This window comes from Oncorhynchus gorbuscha, linkage group LG24, assembly GCF_021184085.1.
Source record: "Oncorhynchus gorbuscha isolate QuinsamMale2020 ecotype Even-year linkage group LG24, OgorEven_v1.0, whole genome shotgun sequence".
NCBI lineage: Eukaryota > Metazoa > Chordata > Actinopteri > Salmoniformes > Salmonidae > Oncorhynchus > Oncorhynchus gorbuscha.
This window is the reverse complement of record NC_060196.1, coordinates 498,961-518,031: the sequence shown is the minus strand read 5'-3', so window position 1 is coordinate 518,031 and position 19,071 is coordinate 498,961. Positions and strand designations below refer to the sequence as shown.

At 46.0% G+C, this 19,071-nt stretch overlaps 3 protein-coding genes across 4 annotated transcripts; 2 read left to right on the top strand and 1 right to left on the bottom strand.

Annotated features, from left to right (window-relative positions):
• Positions 1-1,434: 1,434 nt before the first annotated feature.
• LOC124013251 lies at positions 1,435-9,406 on the bottom strand. Its single transcript, XM_046327511.1, has 4 exons — positions 8,907-9,406; positions 2,620-2,762; positions 2,150-2,261; positions 1,435-1,970 (listed from the first exon to the last, which is right to left on the bottom strand). The coding sequence occupies exons 1-4, from the start codon at positions 9,181-9,183 to the stop codon at positions 1,435-1,437; spliced, it is 1,068 nt and encodes a 355-aa protein (XP_046183467.1). The 5' UTR covers positions 9,184-9,406.
• A 2,492-nt stretch (positions 9,407-11,898) lies between these two features.
• LOC124013012 lies at positions 11,899-16,299 on the top strand. Of its 2 annotated transcripts, XM_046327117.1 has the most exons (5): positions 11,900-12,267; positions 12,353-12,596; positions 15,458-15,594; positions 15,832-15,928; positions 16,129-16,299. In XM_046327117.1, the coding sequence occupies exons 2-5, from the start codon at positions 12,371-12,373 to the stop codon at positions 16,296-16,298; spliced, it is 630 nt and encodes a 209-aa protein (XP_046183073.1). In that variant the 5' UTR covers positions 11,900-12,267; positions 12,353-12,370; the 3' UTR covers position 16,299. The 2 variants fall into 2 exon arrangements, with proteins under 2 accessions (XP_046183072.1, XP_046183073.1); XM_046327116.1 differs by having other exon boundaries at positions 11,899-12,596.
• A 515-nt stretch (positions 16,300-16,814) lies between these two features.
• On the top strand, positions 16,815-17,488 carry LOC124013013 (zinc finger protein 239-like). The gene has a single exon (XM_046327119.1). It carries the CDS (start codon positions 16,893-16,895, stop codon positions 17,358-17,360), a length of 468 nt encoding a protein of 155 aa, XP_046183075.1. The 5' UTR covers positions 16,815-16,892; the 3' UTR covers positions 17,361-17,488.
• Positions 17,489-19,071: the final 1,583 nt, after the last annotated feature.

Genomic DNA, 19,071 nt, shown 5'->3' with positions numbered 1-19,071 from the left:
GGGTGGTGGAAGTGACCTGGAAAGAGTGAGGCTGTGGGTTAGGAGGGGTGGCAGGAGGAGGGTTTGTGTTGTCCCCTGTAACCTGGCGAGGGCTGGTGCGGCGTGGGCTGGAGGCAGCTTGTGTGCTGGGTCTGTATGACCGGCGGCGCTGTGGGTTGGAAGGCAGAAACTGTGTCTGTGTGACCAAGCCTCTTAGCTCTGACCTCAGACCTCTCTGTGAGGCCTTGGTGACCTTTGACCTACTCCTCTTAGCCTGGGCTAGCGCCAATAGTCTCTGAGCCTGCACCCAGGTCATGCTTCTCTTCTTGGATTTGGACACACCTCCAACAATAGGTGACTGTCTGGTCAGAGAGGTCACATCAGTGTTAGCTCCTCCCTCTTCCTCACTGATGATGTGGTTACTACTTCCTTGTCCACTAGACTTGTCGTCAGCCATCTCACCGTTAGCTGTGTCCTCTACTACATCCTGGTCAACGTGTGATTCCCTGGACTTTTCTTCTCCGTCCTCCATCACCTTTGAGTAGTCGTGGTCTAGAGGGGCGGTTCTCTCTCCTCTGGGTTTCTTAGCAACCACTGGAGAAGGCATGCTGTCCTGGGTGCGGGGCCTTAAGTGGAGGCGGAGACCGGAGAGGAGCGCTTCACGTTGACTTGACTTTCGCTTGCCGCCTACCTGGACAATAACCTCCTCCTTATTCTCGCTGGCGGGGATCGTCTCCGTAGCGACAGACCTTGTCATCACAGTTTCCGTAGATGTGGCAGGGAAGGGGGAAAGCCTCTCCCCCTCATCTTCCTCCTCCTCCTGGTCTTTCTCCACCCTCGGTGGAGCACATACTCTGGGTACTACTGACAACTGAGCTAAAAACTGTGTCTTAGACATCTGACAGCAGCCAGAGGGTGTGGTTCCAGCAGGGGCTGACAGCTGTAGAGGGGTTTCATAAGATGTCTCTGGGACAGAAGGTGACTTTGGTCCGGGCACGGTGGAGGAGTGTTGCACATGCTCAGTGACCAACAACACCTGCTTCTCAGGAGGGCCGGCAGGTTCTGTCAACTCAGTAGGAGATGGAGCGGACTGGACAGGCGTTGGCGGGGTTGCCGTGGCAACACCCGACTTCTCCAAAACTGTAGGCGGTTGTGTCTGTGTTGGTGGTGCGGCCGGTGGTCCATCAGGTACAGCTGTAGGCCGAGCTGGTTGTGTTGGTGGTGTGGCCGGTGGTTCATCAGGTACAGCTGTAGGCCGAGCTGGTTGTGTTGGTGGTGTGGCCGGTGGTCCATCAGGTACAGCTGTAGGCCGAGCTGGTTGTGTTGGTGGTGTGGCCGGTGGTTCATCAGGTACAGCTGTAGGCCTAGCTGGTTGTGTTGGTGGTGCGGCCGGTGGTCCATCAGGTACAGCTGTAGGCCTAGCTGGTTGTGTTGAGGGCACTGCTATTGGACGAGCTACAGGTAGAACGTCTGTGTGGGACTGTGCTGGTCGAGGAGATGGGGATGGACGAGGGGGTAGGGGCTGGGCTGTGTATTCTGAAGAGGGGTTCTGGGTAACCCGGAGATGACAGGTGGCGGGCGCTCTGACGATGCTGCTGTCGACTTCACCGCTACAGTCGACTGGACCGCTGTGGTCGACTGGACAGTTTCTTTTGACAGAGTAGTTACCGTGGACTGGGCCATTACAGTAGACAGGACAGTTGTTGTAGACTGGATAGTGGCTGCTGATTGAGGAGATGCTGTCTGGTGTAATGTTGGGGACTCTGCTGTTGGTATTACAAGTGACTGCTGTTCTGCTCCAGGGGCCTGGCCTGCACTGGCACTGGTATCTTCTCTGGTCCTGGGCTGGGATGGGCTGAGAGCCTGGGGGGTCTCCTGGATGTCTGGATCTCCCTGGAGAGGGGCCTCTGCTGAGGTAGGCTGGGTGGTGGGAGGCCTTTCCTGGGTGTAACGGTTGACCAGGGCTCTGACGGCTCCAGGTGGGACCAGGGCTACAGAGGGAGAGAGATTGACAGGATAGAGAAAGGTAGAAGGGAAAGTTGAAAGGGAGAAACAGAAAGAAAAAAGAGAGATTATTATAGATATTATTAGAGCCTGGTTCTCATCCCAATACTGTTTAATACATTGTAATAAGATGTGTGATTCAGAGGCAGGTTTCCCTAGTTCCTACCTCTGCCTGGTAACTCTCTGAGAGGTTGTCTGCGGACCAGAGTCGGGAGATCTCCCCCCTCCTTCTTCAGCAGTATGTACCCAGGGATGTAGTCATCAGAATAGTCTTCCTCCTGGGGGGACAATGCCAACAACAACAGGCTATATTAGTGTCAACATAAACTCTGACAAAGGCTGTTAGGCCCATGTACGTAAGTTTAAATAAAAATAAGAAGATTCCAGCAAGTGCAGTGTACAGGTGTTTCCTTTTCTCTGGGGTCAACAACAATAGGTTGAGCAGAGAGGTGGATGAATTGGGAAGACAGAAAACAGATTGGTCCATGCTATCCGGGATCTTTAGGACTTCCCTACCCCATTGAAGTTGAAATGTAAAATGGTTAGGTAGGGGTTTAGGACAGGGACGTCCCAACGATCCTTGATAGCACTGACCCAAACAGATCGGGGACTCAGGCTAGGTGGGGCCTGTCTTACCCAGTCCAACTCCTGTTTGATCAGCACTAAGGCAGTCTGTGGGTTGCCCTCGCCTTCGTAGGCCCCCCGGTGCAGCTCTGTCCCCTGGTTCTCCTCCCGCCGGTGCAGCTCCCCAGGCCGAGGCAAAGCATGCGCTGTCAGGACTGGAGATACCAGATCAGGGGAGAGAGAGAGAGAGAGTGGTTAGGACATACGCCTGACAGAACATTGTGTTGCAACACACCGTACCGATAGACCACACTTCTCAAACCCCAGTTTTCTGTGATATATTGTAGTCTGTAGACCTTTGATGGGTGTTCAAGGAGCCATTGAAACTAGAAGTCCAAAGAAGTGACAACGAAATGAAGGTAAAATATATATATATTTATTTTTTGTTTGCCCCTACCCTCTGAACAATCCAAAGTTGGTTTGAGGTGACTGGGTCACATGGTCAAGGACTAATTTAATTTAAAGTGATTTTGTATATGAATATCTTTACACACACTGAACAAAAATATAAAACGCAACATGCAACAATTTCAACGATTTAGGTGAGTTACAGTTTATAAGGAAATCAGTCAGTTGAAATAAATTCATTAGGCCCTCATCTATGGATTTCACATGACTTGACAGGGTTGCAGCAAATCAGAATTAGTTTTCCCCCCACAAAAGGGCTTTATTACAGACATGAAACGGAGGAGTATTTCTCAGCTGTCCGGGTAGCTGGTCTCAGACAATCCCACAGGTGAAGAAGCCGGATGTGGCGGTCCTGGGCTGGCATGGTTATATGTGGTGTTCAGTTGGACATACTGCCAAATTTTCTATAACAATGTTGGAGGTGGCTTATGGTAGAGAAATTAACATTCACTTCTTTGGCAACAGCTCTGGTGGACATTCCTGCAGTCAGCATGCCAATTGCACACTCCTTCAAAACCTGAGACACCTGTGGCATTGTGACAAAACTGCACATTTTAGCGTGGCCTTTATTGTACCCAGCACAAGGTGCACCTGTGTGATGATCATGCTGTATAATCATTTTCTTGATATGCCACACCTCTCAGGTGGATGGATTGTCTTGGCAAATGAGAAATGCTCACTAACAGGGATGTAAACCAGTTTAGGCACAACATTTGAGAATAATATTAGTTGTGTGTATTGGAACATTTCTGGGATCTTTTATTTCAGCTCATGAAAACATGGGCCTATCACATTTCAGAAGTTATAAGCAGATAAATCTAAATGAATCTTGTGTATTTGTTTTACCAAAAAGTTCCATTGTCTGCCCGACAAATTCTTATTTCTCCATGGCATTATTGAATACTATTTTATGATTGGCTTGATGGGTGCTATAGAGAGTTTATATTTCCCTCTAATGCACAGTATATTGACATAGTAGAATTCAATGGCTATAGTTAACAGTTACATGTTTTGTTTGAAATGCTGTTGAAAGCAAACGTTGATTTTAAAACATTATTTGTATTGTTGAATTCAATTGTCATAATAGCAAGCGAAGACTGACAAAACACAGGCCTTATTTTAAGTTATTAAAAGTCCTATGGGGAAAAATGTATGGTGAAAAATGATTGAAAACATTTCTCTATTTGACTGCTAGGTTTTATGGGTATGACGACACCTCCCAGGGATGGACTGGGAATGAAAAATGGCCCTGGACTTTGACTCAGACCAAGCCCACCAAAACCCCACTGGCAACACACCACCACCAAAACCCCACCACCGAAACAAAAAACTTTATGTAAACAAGATTACTGAACAATATTTATAACAATAACTTTAGTAAAATAGATGTAAAAATAGAACAGGGGGAACATGTTGCTCTTATGAGGAGGCTGGCTGGAAGGAGCACATATTGGCATAATGGCACTGGCAGCAAGGTGGCGAGAATCTCTGGAACCATCTGACCATTCAAATGAATAACACAGGATGAAGTGTGTTGGTGAAAAGACTGGTGAGTAGAAGTCACAAACCAAACCTATTTCCTACCTCATTACATTAGACTGGTGAGTAGAAGTCACAAAACCAAACCTATTTCCTACCTCATTAAATTAGACTGATGAGTAGAAGTCACAAAACCAAACCTATTTCCTACCTCATTAAATTAGACTGGTGAGTAGAAGTCACAAAACCAAACCTATTTCCTACCTCATTACATTAGACTGGTGAGTAGGCAAGTCACAAAACCAAACATATTTCCTACCTCATTACATTAAGACTGGTGAGTAGGCAAGTCACAAAACCAAACCTATTTCCTACCTCATTACATTAGACTGATAGGCAAGTCACAAAACCAAACATATTTCCTACCTCATTACATTAGACTGATGAGGCAAGTCACAAAACCAAACATATTTCCTCACAAAACAAACTCATTACATTAATACTGGTGAGTAGGCAAGTCACAAAACCAAACCTATTTCCTACCTCATTACATTAGACTGATGAGTAGGCAAGTCACAAAACCAAACATATTTCCTACCTCATTACATTAATACTGGTGAGTAGGCAAGTCACAAAACCAAACCTATTTCCTACCTCATTACATTAAGACTGGTGAGTAGGCAAGTCACAAAACCAAACATATTTCCTACCTCATTACATTAGACTGATGAGTAGGCAAGTCACAAAACCAAACATATTTCCTACCTCATTACATTAGACTGGTGAGTAGGCAAGTCACAAAACCAAACACATTTCCTACCTCATTAAATTAGCAATTTCTGCAGCAGCTCACTTCTCTCAGCAATGCCATCAATAACCAGGTCACTGTCCAGGGCCATTAAAACATCTCAGTCAGTAGCCATAAGCGTAAAAGCCTCCAGGTGCTGTTGAGATGGAGTGCTCCTGAGCCTACTGTTGATGAATTTCAGAGTAGAGAAGCTCCACTCGCAGGCTACCTGGGTTACTGACAGGGGAAGTAGTAACTCGTAAGCAAGGCCCAGGATGTGATATGCGTCGGTCAATAGGTTGTACCGACTAAGAATACAGTAGCAACACACTGCCAGATGAACAGCTCTTGTTCACCATCTCCACCTCGTCTTCATTTCATTCAGGTCCATGATCCTCCATTGTCCTGGTTGTGTATTCTTCAAATCCCCATTGTTTTAACCGAGTCCACTGTTCTGCCAGACTCATGAGCTCACTCTGTAAATTGGCCACTGTTGCTCTGCTGTCAGATTTGATCAAAATGTGCTTAGTTGTTGAAGGGCTGTCTGTGGAAGGCCACTGGATGTTAGCTGACTAAAGTTTAGAGTCCAGAAGAGCCATGTCGGGATACAAAGTGCCATTACTCAGAAATAGCTGATGGATGCCATCTAGAACTGTATCCAGTCTTTGATTATGTACACCACTCCTGTATGCCCTCCTTGCCCCAGTAAATATCTCATTGTGCCATCTCTCAGAGCACGGTTTTCTTCTTTTACGAGCCCTTTTCATTGGCAGAGTGGTCTCTAACTCCAGCTCTGTTTTCCCAACCCATTCCTGCAACTTCCTGTTGGCCCACTGAACAACTGTGTCTGCAGCTGCCTTGACTTTTTCAAAATGTCTTGCCGTTTCTTTCAGCTGCTCCTCTGTAGACACAACCATACGATGTGCAGACAGAATGTCCATTCCACTTGTTTGAAGATATTTTGAGACTGGTGAGGTGACCTGAAATATTCTGAGGAATACCTGAGCTGGATGCATTGTTTCATACTTCAGCAACCCCTCAAAGTATCCCCGTGCCTTGACCCGTTCAGTAGTGTTGATGTTTTTCTGATCTTGCATGGTGAGAAGGACATCAACATACCAACCCTCATCTGGATTTCCAAAAGCTCCAGAGACTTTCTTTAAGGCACTGTATTTAGCCCACCCGCATGTCTCTCCAATTGGGGCAAGACGTCTGTCTTGGGTCCTTGCTCTGCTTCTCCCAAATGTTCATCCTCTGGTAGGATTCACAGAAGAACACAGCTATGTTGTTAATGAGAGAAACCTGACCCACTTGCCAAGACACTTTCTGCTGTGTCTGTCAAAACAAGGTTCAAAATGTGTGCACAGCACCACACATGCACTTGATTGTTGGACTTTGCAGAGAGCCGGGCAGAGAAGCCTTTATACTGACCTTACTGGAGGCTCCATCAGTGGAATTGCCAAGGCACTTGCTGATGTCAAGCTTCATGTTTTCCAGTACTTCACTCAGTGCCTGGACAAAGTATTGTCCAATGGATGCCTCACATTTCACCACAGCCACAAGCCTCTCATGGAGGATGTTCGTTACATATCTGACTCTGACAGAGCATTGATCTTGTGTTGTAATGTCCTGCGTAGTGTCAAACTGGGCTGAAAACACACCAGCTTCCTGGGTTTCAGTTGCTATGGTGAACTGCGTTGTGTGTTGGATGGTGGTAATGACGTTATCTATTGTAGTCTTTGATAGAGTGATTAGAGAGCCTCTGTCCCCAGACTCATGCTTTTCTTATCCCCATTGTCTTCAGTCTTACCGCTTCAGCTGCAAAACCCTGACTAACCCTGTTCGACCCTAACAGTTGAACTGGTATCACTGGGCTCAATGGGCTGCTCTCTCTCCTCTGTGCTGCCAGTGCCTTCAGGCTAACTAGGCTGAGATGATTGACTGGTAACGGCGCCAAATGAATAATCTGTTATTTGTAAATATTTGGCTTCATCAGCCTAAAGGGACTTCAACCACTTCTCTCTCCGCTTTTCAGCACCTTTACGTTTGTTCTCTGTTTGTCCATCCTACTCCACTACAGTATGTATTCAAATGTCACTTAACAGAGTTGGGAAAGGGGCGTGGCCCAGGTAAAGTTAGAATGGACTGGACCAAAAGTAATTGGCTGGGAGAGAGAAGCTGACAGATATAATACCCAACCACAGTGGCAGAGGGCCGGCAGCCCACTCCCCTGGGCCAGTCAGACACACATCACTTTGTTACTTTTATTGAAGCAGGGGCTGGGGTTATTTATATTCTACGTTGCATCGGCCCCAACTGCCAAGCGGACCCACTGGGAAAACTCCTGGTGCTCCAGATGGCCAGTCCATCATTGACACCTCCACTGTGGGACTCTATAGGATCTCACTAGCTGGTGCAAGGCTCTGCAGTCCTCCTTGCTTGTTCTGCCCACTCTGATTCATTTGTTCCCATTTGGAAATGACAGGATCTGGTCTATTTTTTATTATAATGTCAGCCGAGACCAACAAGACCAAAACGGACTATACAGCTGCAAGCAGTGAGTGGAGTTCCAAGCGGACAGAACTAAACAAGTTAAACGTCTGACCCACACACACAGCTATGTGTAACCGACTTGGACACCGTGTCCCCCCACAACGACCAGCCTGAAGCCACAGGGCTTTGTCAGAAACTCCATGTCCCCATGTGAGAGCATTGGGAACAGGAGAGGGAAGCAAAAGGGGGTCTGTTGCGCAACTGAAATGTCTCTTCCGCATTTAACCCAACCCCTCAGAATCAGCGCTGCAGGCTTAAATCCACATCAACCGCGCCTTGGTCAAGGGCAGAAGAAAATAAAAACGGTAGATTTGTGACACTTTGCAGGGTCGGGGATTTGAATCAGCGACATGTCGGTTCCTGGTCTAACGCTCTTTGTCGCCCCGTGTGAACTGTACAGCGACATTTCTGTTCCTGGCCCAATGCTCAACGCTAGGCTACCTGCCGCCCCTTGTGAACCGTAGGTCGGGATTTTTGACCTGGCTACATGTACATCGAACAACACAGTAGTGATCAGTAGGGACGAATGTCGGGTTCCACCCATTTGTTGTCGAGGGGAATTCCTTATTATTACGTGATTATCTACTTGGAGTCGCCTCCCCCCTGTACCGCCCGTGGCTTCTCGCCTTTATCCAGGCCAAGCAGCCCACATCATCTGAAGAGTCTGGCTAGTTTCGCCTCCAACTTCTCCATACACTGACTTGGCTTCATTTGTAACATACACCTGACATGTTGAGTTCTCCAGGGAAGCTATCAGCCTGATGTAGAGTTTACTGGTTACGTTCCAAAAAAGGTGTATACAAATTAAACGTATACATTAAGCAGTTTGAGGAAATATTCTCAGCGTTGAGCCTTCATGCTCAGCTAAATATCTAGGCTATTAGGATGTTTGCTAATTTGAAGTTAGCTTTGCTAACTAGTCCAGGAGCGTACTCATTCCGCTGATTCTGTAGCAAAATGTTTCGGAAACAAACGGGGCGGGAACTACCTGAATTTGTCAAATAGAAACTAGTTTGTTGTAAAACCATGATACAATTGTGTGGCGGAATGAATACACCCGTTTTCTACTCACCGCATTGGATACCAATGTCACGTTTGCCGATACGTGATGTTCTTTGACTCGGTCCAGGCTCTGCGGTTTGTCTTTCACTTTCACCCGTCGATTTCTTCACATTTTCGAGGGATCGAAGCCTCGTTTTGAGGTCCTCGTTCTCTTGTTTTATTCTAGATATTTCGGCTCGCAGTTCCTCAATAGTTTTTTCAAAAAGTTTCGTTGTCTCGGTGACTGCAGTATTCAATACACTCTCCATAACAAAGGCGAACTGGGTTTGAAAACATTCTTTCGACATGTTGGCGGCAACCAGCTTCACCCCACACGTGCGATTATTATTTCCAATGTAATGTAGAGGATTGATCAGAATTTGCGGCCTATGTCCGTGACATCATGGTTTCTCTTTCCACTGTGGACCACTGAGGTATGATATTAAATGGAGACTGAGTGCAAGATGGCCGATCGCTGTTTTTAGGTAATTACCCACGTTCGCATACGCCGACTCATGGACGGTCCATATCCGGGTTGTCCGTTTGCATCCGGTTTATACAGACCAACATCACATGCGCACTAGCACTCAGGGGGGAGCAGCTCACATAGCCGTGTTCCACAAACCACCTTACATCATAAATAACGACTAATTATGATTTGTAGATTAGTCAGAAAATGTATCCATGATACTCGCAGTTTTGATCCTCTCGAACACGGCCAATATGTTCGTCTGTGAATGATGGGGAACAAATCTGCCTCAGCGACAAACAATTTAATAATTAAATGGATGTTATGTACAAGAATGCAATGGAACTCTGCGCACAATGCATAGTGTGACGTTATGAGTGGTGGGCGGGATAAACCGCTTCAGTGTAGATTTTTCTGTCAATTTACTGAAGGATCGATCAAGCTTTTCATTGGTGATCATGTAGAAATTAATAGCGTCGATATATTAGATAGGAAATGTAACAACAATTTAGTCAGAGAAATTATAAACAGGATGTTTACCCCTGCAACAATTTCTCAAAGTCATCTTCATTTGGCAGCGTGCGTGGACTATTGGCTCGTTAAAATACAACTGGGGACTTCAGTGCTTTGAAAATAACAGATAATTTGGGAGAAAAAAAAAACAGGTGGGGGTAGAGAGACTAGAGTAGTGGGGGCGTTTTTGAGGGAGCGCGCGCTTATTTGAAATTGAAAAGTGTCGCGGTAGCTTTTGATAAAGAATAACGTCATGACGAAGCAGCTGCATTTTCAGTGGGATGTACTGTTGAGCGCTACATCCCGAGGGGTTTGTGCTGATTGTACGGATATTGTGACAGCCGGTTAAATGGCGTCCCCTTGAGAAATCAAGAACAATATGTATGTATGTATGTATGTATACATGTTTAGAAGGGCATGTGGCAGCAGTGTGTAGGAGGGAGGGTCCTAGGTGTGAGAAGTGTGCAGAAGGGCATGAGACAGCAGTGTGTAGGAGGGAGGGTCCTAGGTGTGAGAAGTGTGCAGAAGGGCATGAGACAGCAGTGTGTAGGAGGGAGGGTCCTAGGTGTGAGAAGTGTGCAGAAGGGCATGTGGCAGCAGTGTGTAGGAGGGAGGGTCCTAGGTGTGAGAAGTGTGCAGAAGGGCATGAGACAAAGGAATGTGTAGCATTGGGGAGCTGGGGATCAGAAATGTCCCGTTCGTGAGAGGCAGGTTGAGGTTTCCAGGGTTAGAGCAGTGCAGAAGTTGTCGTATGCTGAGGCAGTGAAGAAAGTAGAGGAAGATGGATCAAGGGGGAGGGGTCCTGAGAGGAGTGGTGTGACTAGTAGATCTGTACCAGTACAGAGGGAGGGGTCCTGAGAGGAGTGGTGTGACTAGTAGATCTGTACCAGTACAGAGGGATAAACCAACAAGTGATATATGTTTCAGTAAGATTGGATTTTTAGCATTTGTAGCAATGGTTATCAACTGTACTGCAGGGATGGAACGTAAGTCGCAGACAATTGAGTTTGTGGTGGCAGCTGCAGAGAGGTATTTGGGTGTGAGAGACTTGCCATCAGAAGAGTTACAGGGTGTGTTAAGTGGTAATGTCTCTTTCAGGTTGTTGGCATGAGGTAGGACTAAATATATTTAAATAGTGGAGTAGGGTTGTTTTTTACTGTTATTTTCAAGCAAAGTATAAAGGAGTTGTACTCCAGTCTAGTAAGTGGCGGTAATGCAGCATATTGGATGCCAACCGGCTGTTAAACCTCATCGAAGAAGAAATAAAAAAACTAGCTCCGACTTTGAAAAATCGATGTGAACGGTCATTCAACTCGGAATTCCAACTCCGGCCTCTTTATAGAGCTCTGACCTGAAGATCACTGACGGCATGAATTGACGTCGTATTTTTCCGTGTTCCCATTTCACATAATCCACATACTTTATTAGTTATCAAAAATAACTAAGAGACGTTTCTTACAAGATTCTTTACAGATGTTATCATTGTAATATTCTTATTTCTAAATATGCAATTAATGTAGAAAATAAGTGTAGCTTTTGTGAATTGGAAAATTAGACTATAGGGCATTTATTTTCTGATTGTTTTCATAGCGAAATATTTTTGGCAGATATGAAAATATACATTAGCGATAAAATGGGTAAACCTGTAAGCATTACCAAATGTTATCTTTTTTTATTTTACATACATGCGAAGTGACTGTCAAGACATTCATTTTATTTTTTTCATTTTATTGGGAAAATTCCATTAAAATAAGTTTAATAAAACGTTTCAATATTTTTCTAATCTATTTAGAATATTATTTATCATCCCTGAAAGGTATAAATAGCAATTTGTCAAAGAACTGTCCACAGTATATGATATTTGTATATTGTTTGTACAAAATCAATGTTCGTGTGATGTAATAATATAATAATATATATTACAATGTATACAATAAAAACTGTAAGTGTCTGTATCCTAATATATAATCATATCTGAATTATATTTTGAACGTCAATAACAGTAGACGTGTAACATACAAAGCTATTGCTTAAATAAAGGTTGTCTTTACTCCAGTAAAGAGCGTTCCGATGTAGATTGTCCCACTACCCAACCCGTTGGTTTGTTTCCGGAAGTTCGACTGTTTTTAATGGATGCTTTTTGTGTTGCCTGTCTAGCTAAGTAGCATGCCAACTACCATAGCCTTACTTTCTCTCAATACATCTGGTATTTATATGTATTAGAATAGCCTCATATACAGTAAGTACTACAGCTTATATCTCAAAATGGTAAAACAATTGCAATAGGACAGTTATTGGCGGAGGCAAAAGCGGTTTAGTTACCAGTATATTTTCTGCTAAGGTTAGCTAATTAGCTAGCTTCATATCATTTTGATAGACTGGATCGTAACACTGACCAACCTGAACAAAAGTAGGTAAACTTTACGATCTCATAACTGTAGCTAGCTACACATAGACAGTTTGCTATGATGTCTGAAGCCATCGTAACCTTCCAGTCTCAGCTCTCCGGAGTCATGGAGACGGTCCTAAAGTCAGCCATATACGAGATCACTAGGCTGGTGGAGGATAGTTTCCTGGAAGAGGTGTTCCGGAGCCGGGAGCAGGTCGAGTCGCTGAAGAAGCGGCTGCAGTGGTCGGAGAACAGTCGCAAGGAGAGGGATAGAGAGGGAGGCCAGCGGGGGAAGTGTGCGGATTGTGGGAGAGCTGACGTGGAGACAAGCTCTGGAACCTCACAGACAGGTGAGGATTGAGAGACTTTTAAAGACATATCTACTCAACAAAAATATAAACGCAACCTGCAACAATTTCAAAGTTATTTCTGAGTTACAGTAAACATAAGGAAATCCGTCAATTGAAATCAATTCATTAGGCACTAATCTATGGATTTCACATGACTGGGAATACAGATATGCATCTGTTGGTAACAGATATCATTATAAAAAGGTAGGGGCATGGATCAGAAAACCAGTCAGTATCTGGTGTGACCATCATTTGCCTCATGCAGTGCGATACTCCTCCTTCACATAGAGTTAATCAGGCTGTTGATTGTGGCCTGTGGAATGTTGTCCCACTCCTCAGAAAATGGCTGCGCAAATTTTCAGAATATTGGTGGGAAATGGAACACAATGTCGTACACACGCCGATCCAGAGCATCCCAAACATGCTTAATGGGTGGCATATCTGAGTGTGCAGGTCATGAAAGAACTGGGATATTTTCAGCTTCCAGTAATTGTGTACAGATCCTTGCGACATGGGGCCAAGCATTATCATGCTGAAACATGTGGTGACTGCAGCGGATGAATGGCGCAACAATGGACCTCGGAATATCATCACGGTATCTCTGCATTCAAATTGCCATCCATAAAATGCAATTGTGTTTGTTGTCCGTAGCTTATGCCTGCCAATACCATAACCCCACCGCCACCATGGGGCACTCTGTTCACAACGTTGACATCAGCCAAACGCTCGCCCACACAACGACATCCACGCTGTCTGCTATCTGCCCAGTACAGTTGAGAGTATGGTTCTCCAGTCTGCCAGTGGCCATCGAATGTGAGCATTTTCCCACTGAAGTCGGTTACCAGACCCTGGTGAGGACGACAAGCACGCAGATGAGATTCCCTGAGATGGTTTCTGACAATTTGTTCAGAAATTCTTCGGTTGTGCATACCCACAGTTTCATCAGCTGTCAGGGTGCCTGGTCTGTGGTTGTGAGGCCAGTTGGATGTACTGCCAAATTCTCAAAAATGGCTTGTGGTAGAGAAATTAACATTACATTTATCTGGCGACAGCTCTGGTGGACATTCCTGGCATGCCAATCTGTGGCGTAGTGTGACAAAACTCCACATTTTAGTGGCCTTTTATTGTCCCCAACACAATGTGCACTTATGTAATGATCATGCTGTTTAATCAGCTTCTTGATATGCCACACCTGTCAGGTGGAAATGCTCACTATCAGCGACCGTAAACAAATTTGTTCACAAAATTTGAGCGAAATATGTTTTTTGTAAGTATGGAAAATCACCTGGTCGTAGAAGGATCAGGTGTTCCTAATGTTTTGTACTTTCAGTGTATATATGAAGGAGTCACTAGTGGGGCTGCTGTAATGTTTAGCATCCATCATTTGGTGATCACTGACCAGACAGTTGAATTGGTGGTGGCATCTTAATAAACACGTATCCTTTCCTTTATCTGATGTGAGAAGACTCCATTAGCCACAATGTTTCTTTCCTTTCCTTTTACAACTTCTTCTTTGTGTGTTTTTCCGGCAGACTAGATTGCTGCCGTTCGCAGGTAAGAGTGCAGATTGCAGATTTGGGGGGGGGGGGGTGTATCCTTGGGCTAACCTCTACTCTCCCTCAGCATAGGGAACATTTTGTCCCTTTCGAACTCTCGCAATCTCAACCCTTCTCTCTCACAGGGCACTTGGGATCCCCAGCTGCATGGGTGTCCCCAGAGTTGACACACAGTGTTTCTCTATCTCTTTGTTACACTGTCTGACTACACCCTCCTGCACACTTCTGAGATTGTGGACGGTCCCTTCTACACACTGCTGCAATGTCCAAATCCTTGACACCTAAAGCACCATAGCATGTTCGGAACATGGGCCCTCACAGAATATCAAATATAACCTTTATCAGGTAGAAACTCTTTCACCATTGCCACCGAGTCTACAACTCACCAAACGGCGGGCGTCACAAATACTAGGAGTATTCCTTTTCATCTGATCCACCTCTACCGGTCACTCCTTTGAGTGGTGTCCTGCTCCAGAGAGCAAAGCACGACACGCGTTGAAACGTGTGATGTGCAGCGCCCCCTGCCTACGGCCGCTCCTACCGGTCCAAAATCATCTCTGAATGTCTACCACACCTGTAGTCACAGGTACTTCACCCTGGTCTGGCTCAACTTCAGAGCGCCTGCTTCACCCTGGTCTGGCTCAACTTCAGAGCGCCTGCTTCACCCTGGTCTGGCTCAACTTCAGAGCGCCTGCTTCACCCTGGTCTGGCTCAACTTCAGAGCGCCTGCTTCACCCTGGTCTGGCTCAACGTCAGAGCGGCTGCTTCACCCTGGTCTGGTTCAACGTCAGAGCGGCTGCTTCACCCTGGTCTGGCTCAAGGTCAGAGCGCCTGCTTCACCCTGGTCTGGCTCAAGGTCAGAGCGCCTGCTTCACCCTGGTCTGGCTCAAGGTCAGAGTGGCTGCTTCACCCTGGTCTGGCTCAACGTCAGAGCGGCTGCTTCACCCTGGTCTGGCTCAACGTCAGAGCGCCTGCTTCACCCTGGTCTGGCTCAACGTCAGAGCGCCTGCTTCACCCTGGTCTGGCTCAACGTCAGAGCGCCTGCTTCACCCCTGGTCTGGTCTGGCTCAAAATAACAGAGCGCCTGCTTCACCCTGGTCTGGCTCAACGTCAGAGCGCCTGCTTCACCCTGGTCTGGTTCTCAAAATAACAAGTACATTTATAGGAACTTTTACTTGGTTTCTATTCAGGAGACATTTTTACACTTACCCGTCATCGCACTCTGATCTGCTCAGTCTGTTGTTTCAATCTAGGCCCTTTCCTTTTACTTGAAATTAAATGTTCTCTTTGTTTACCTGTGGCCAGGTGTGGAGAGGGGTTGTGGCCTGAAGCAAGAGAAGGTATCAGGGGAGGAGTGGAGCAGCTGTGGGGGTGTGGCCGGGGAAACAACCTTCCATGACCTGGAGGAGGCTGAGGCCACCAGCCCTAGGAGAATCTCTGAGGTAGGTAGGGGACTGACTAAACACATGGAGGCTGAGGCCACCAGCCCTAGGAGAATCTCTGAGGTAGGTAGGGGACTAAACACCTGTGTAACGGAATGTTCGTTCAGAACTATATTGTACAGAACAGATTAGAACTGATTGTCAGGAAGAATAGGGGACCATCATGTCAGCTCTGTTCAGTCACTGTCAGTTTATCCATCATTTAGTCAGAATCGACTCATTCATTTCCTCATCCAGTCCACAGAGGTTGGAGGTCAGAAGCTGGACAGTCTGCTGAAAGAGGAGCCTCTCCACAACACTGAGCTACGGGAGAGATGGGAGTTCTGCCTGGACGGTGAGTTGAGGAGTTTACAACAAACATAACAGACAATAGCCAACCTTTATGATGATGAGAATGATAAGGAGAGTAGCTTCTAATATGTTGTCATTGGTATTATAACAAGTCAACTTGAAACTTTAAGTTCAAATTGAGCGTTAGTTACTCTACTACCGTTTCTACTATTGCCAATGCCTCATGTCTCCTGTGTTCTTCAGGGGCCGACGGTTCGGACGTCTCTGGGCCCAGTAAGAGTTTCAGTGAGCAAGCACTGCAGCAGTGCCAGGCTGACTGGGGATCTGTTCTAGACCAGGAGCCTAAACCTCCGGGCCCCGAGGGAGACGCAGGGGACCCCACCGACCCCCTCTACCGCCTCGTTACAGCATGAAGGAACTGGTGGGCGGCTTTGAGAAGTCTGGTTGCGATGGAAGTGGTGGTGGCGGCCATCTTGCAGACATAGAAGGGCTGGATAGGTTTCCTGGTTCTCCGTCTCGTCTGGGGGCGATGAGCTACGGAGCTGTGGGTCACTACCAGGTGGACCTGGGAGGGTCTGAGGGGGCAGACCATCACCATCGCTCCCACATGCCTGACCCCCATCAGAGCCAGAGGGAGCAGGTGGCGTCGCCAACGCCATCCCCCCACCCAGAGGTGGGAGAACGGAACTGCCTGTTGATAAACGAGGAGGGGTACCTGCAGGACTCCAGTGTCTTGTACCCCGAACACGGTGTGCCGGAGTTGGGTAGTAGAGCCGGCCACAGGGTGCTAACCTCCATCCACTCTGGAAGCTCAGCCCACAACAACAACACAGAGAGCCTGTATGATGCCGCTGACGACTTTGGACTCTCTTTAAACCTCAGAGATCGTTCACAAGAGCAGGTAACAGGAAGAGTGAGAGGAGGGGGGGAGGTGTCATGCCTGCAATCAATGCACCAAGACCTTCCCAGACTCCGTTTCTCTCAAGGCCCATAAGCAGAAACACGAAATGGGTAGAGGGTTGAGCACAGAGTCAGGGTCTGGACCTCAATACTCGCGCACCCAGTGCGGTAAGACCTTCACCCAGGCCTGCAACCTCAAGGTCCACCAGCGGGTCCACCAGGCAGAGGGACTCCACCTCTGCAGCCACTGCGGCAAGGGCTTCACCTCCTTCTCCGACCTGAAGAGGCACAAGTGCAGCCAGACCACAGACAAGCCCTACTGCTGCTCCATCTGTGGGAACAAGTTCAATCGGCTCTGGAACCTCAAGCTGCATCAGCGCATTCACACACAGGAGAAACCTCACCGCTGCACTATGTGTGACAAGCGCTTCACACGGGCAGACAATTTGAAGGTGCACCAGCGTATCCACACTGGGGAGAGACCGTACTGCTGCGCTGTATGTGGACTCCGCTTCAAACAACTGGACCATCTGAAGTCACACCAGCGCAAACACAGACCGGATCTCTTGAAATGAATTTGTTTTAAAAATATATACAGTACCAATCAAAAGTCTGGACATGCCTACTCATTCAAGTGTTTTATTTATTTAGACTATTTTCTACATTGTAGAATTATAGTGAAGACATCAACTATGAAATAACACATATGGAAGCTTCAACTGAAATGCTTTTCCAGCAGTCTTGAAGGGGATCCCACATATGCTGAGCACTTGTTGGCTGTTTTTCCTTCACTCTGCGGTCCAACTCATCCCAAACCGTCTCAATTGCGTTGACGTCAGGTGATTGTGGAGGTAAGGTTATCTGATGTAGCATTCCAACACTTTCCTTCTTGGTCAAATAGCCGTTATGCAGCCTGGAGGTGTGTTGGATCATTATCCTTTTGGAAAAACAAATGATAGTCCCACTAAGCGCAAACCAGATGTGATGGCTTATCGCTGCAGAATGCTGTGCTAGCCATGCTGGTTAAGTGTGCCTTGAATTCAAAATAAATCACATACAGTGTCACCAGCAAAGCACCATCACACCACCTCCTCCATGCTTTACGTGGGAACCACTCATGTGGAGATCATCCGTTCACCTACTCTGTCTCACGAAGACGGACAGATTTCCACCGGTCTAATGTCCATTTTTTTTTGTGTTTCTTGGCCCAAAAGTCTTCTTATTGGTGTCCTTTAGTAGTGGTTTCTTTGCAGCAATTCAACCATGAAGGTCTGATTCACACAGTCTCCTCTGAACAGTTGATGTTGAGATGAGTCTGTTACTTGAACTCTGTGAAGCATTTATTTGGGCTGCGATTTCTGAGGCTGGCAACTCTAATGAACCTATCCTTTGAAGCAGATGTAAACTCTGGGTCTTTCTTTCCTGTGGCGGTCCTCATGAGAGCCAGTTTCATCATAGGGCTTGATGGTTTTTGCGACTGCACTTGAAGAAACTTGAAAAGTTCTTGAAATGTGCCGAATTGACTGACCTTCATGTCTTAAAGTAATGATGAACGGTCGTTCTTTGCTTATTTGAGCTGTTCTTGCCATAATTTGGACTTTGGTCTTTTACCAAATAGGGCCATCTTCTCTATACCCCCCTACCTTGTCACAACACAGCTGATTGGTTCAAATGCATTAAGAAGGAAAGAAATTCCACAAATTCACTTTTAACAAGGCACACCTGTTAATTGAAATGCATTCCAGGTGACTATCCCATGAAGCTGGTTGAGAGAATGCCAATAGTGTGCAAAGCTGTCATCATTGTAAAGGGTGGCTATGTTGAATCTCAAAGGTAACATACATTTTGATTTGTTTTAACACTTTTTTGGTTGCTACATGATTACATATGTGTTTTTTCATAGTTTTGATGTCTTCATCATTCATTATTCTAAAATGTAGACAATAGTAAAAATAAAGAAAAACCCTTGAATGAGTGTCGTGTCGTTTACTATCATTAAAGAAGACTGTATATTATCAAATCAATTCTGTGTCATTTAATTTAGCGATTAAACTAAACATGTAACTTTAATTAACTAGGAAGTCCGGGTACCACGGGAACATGTTTAGAGTTTCAATTTCCTGAATATAACACTTCAGATATGAAAATATCTTATCAAAACAGTTGCTTATTAATGAATTTTGACCTCATCAGTCTCATTACTGAACGTCGCAAACCTTTGGATATCTGCACGAACCCTAGCATAGAATCAGGAATAAGCGATATATACATTTGGCTTAATTATTT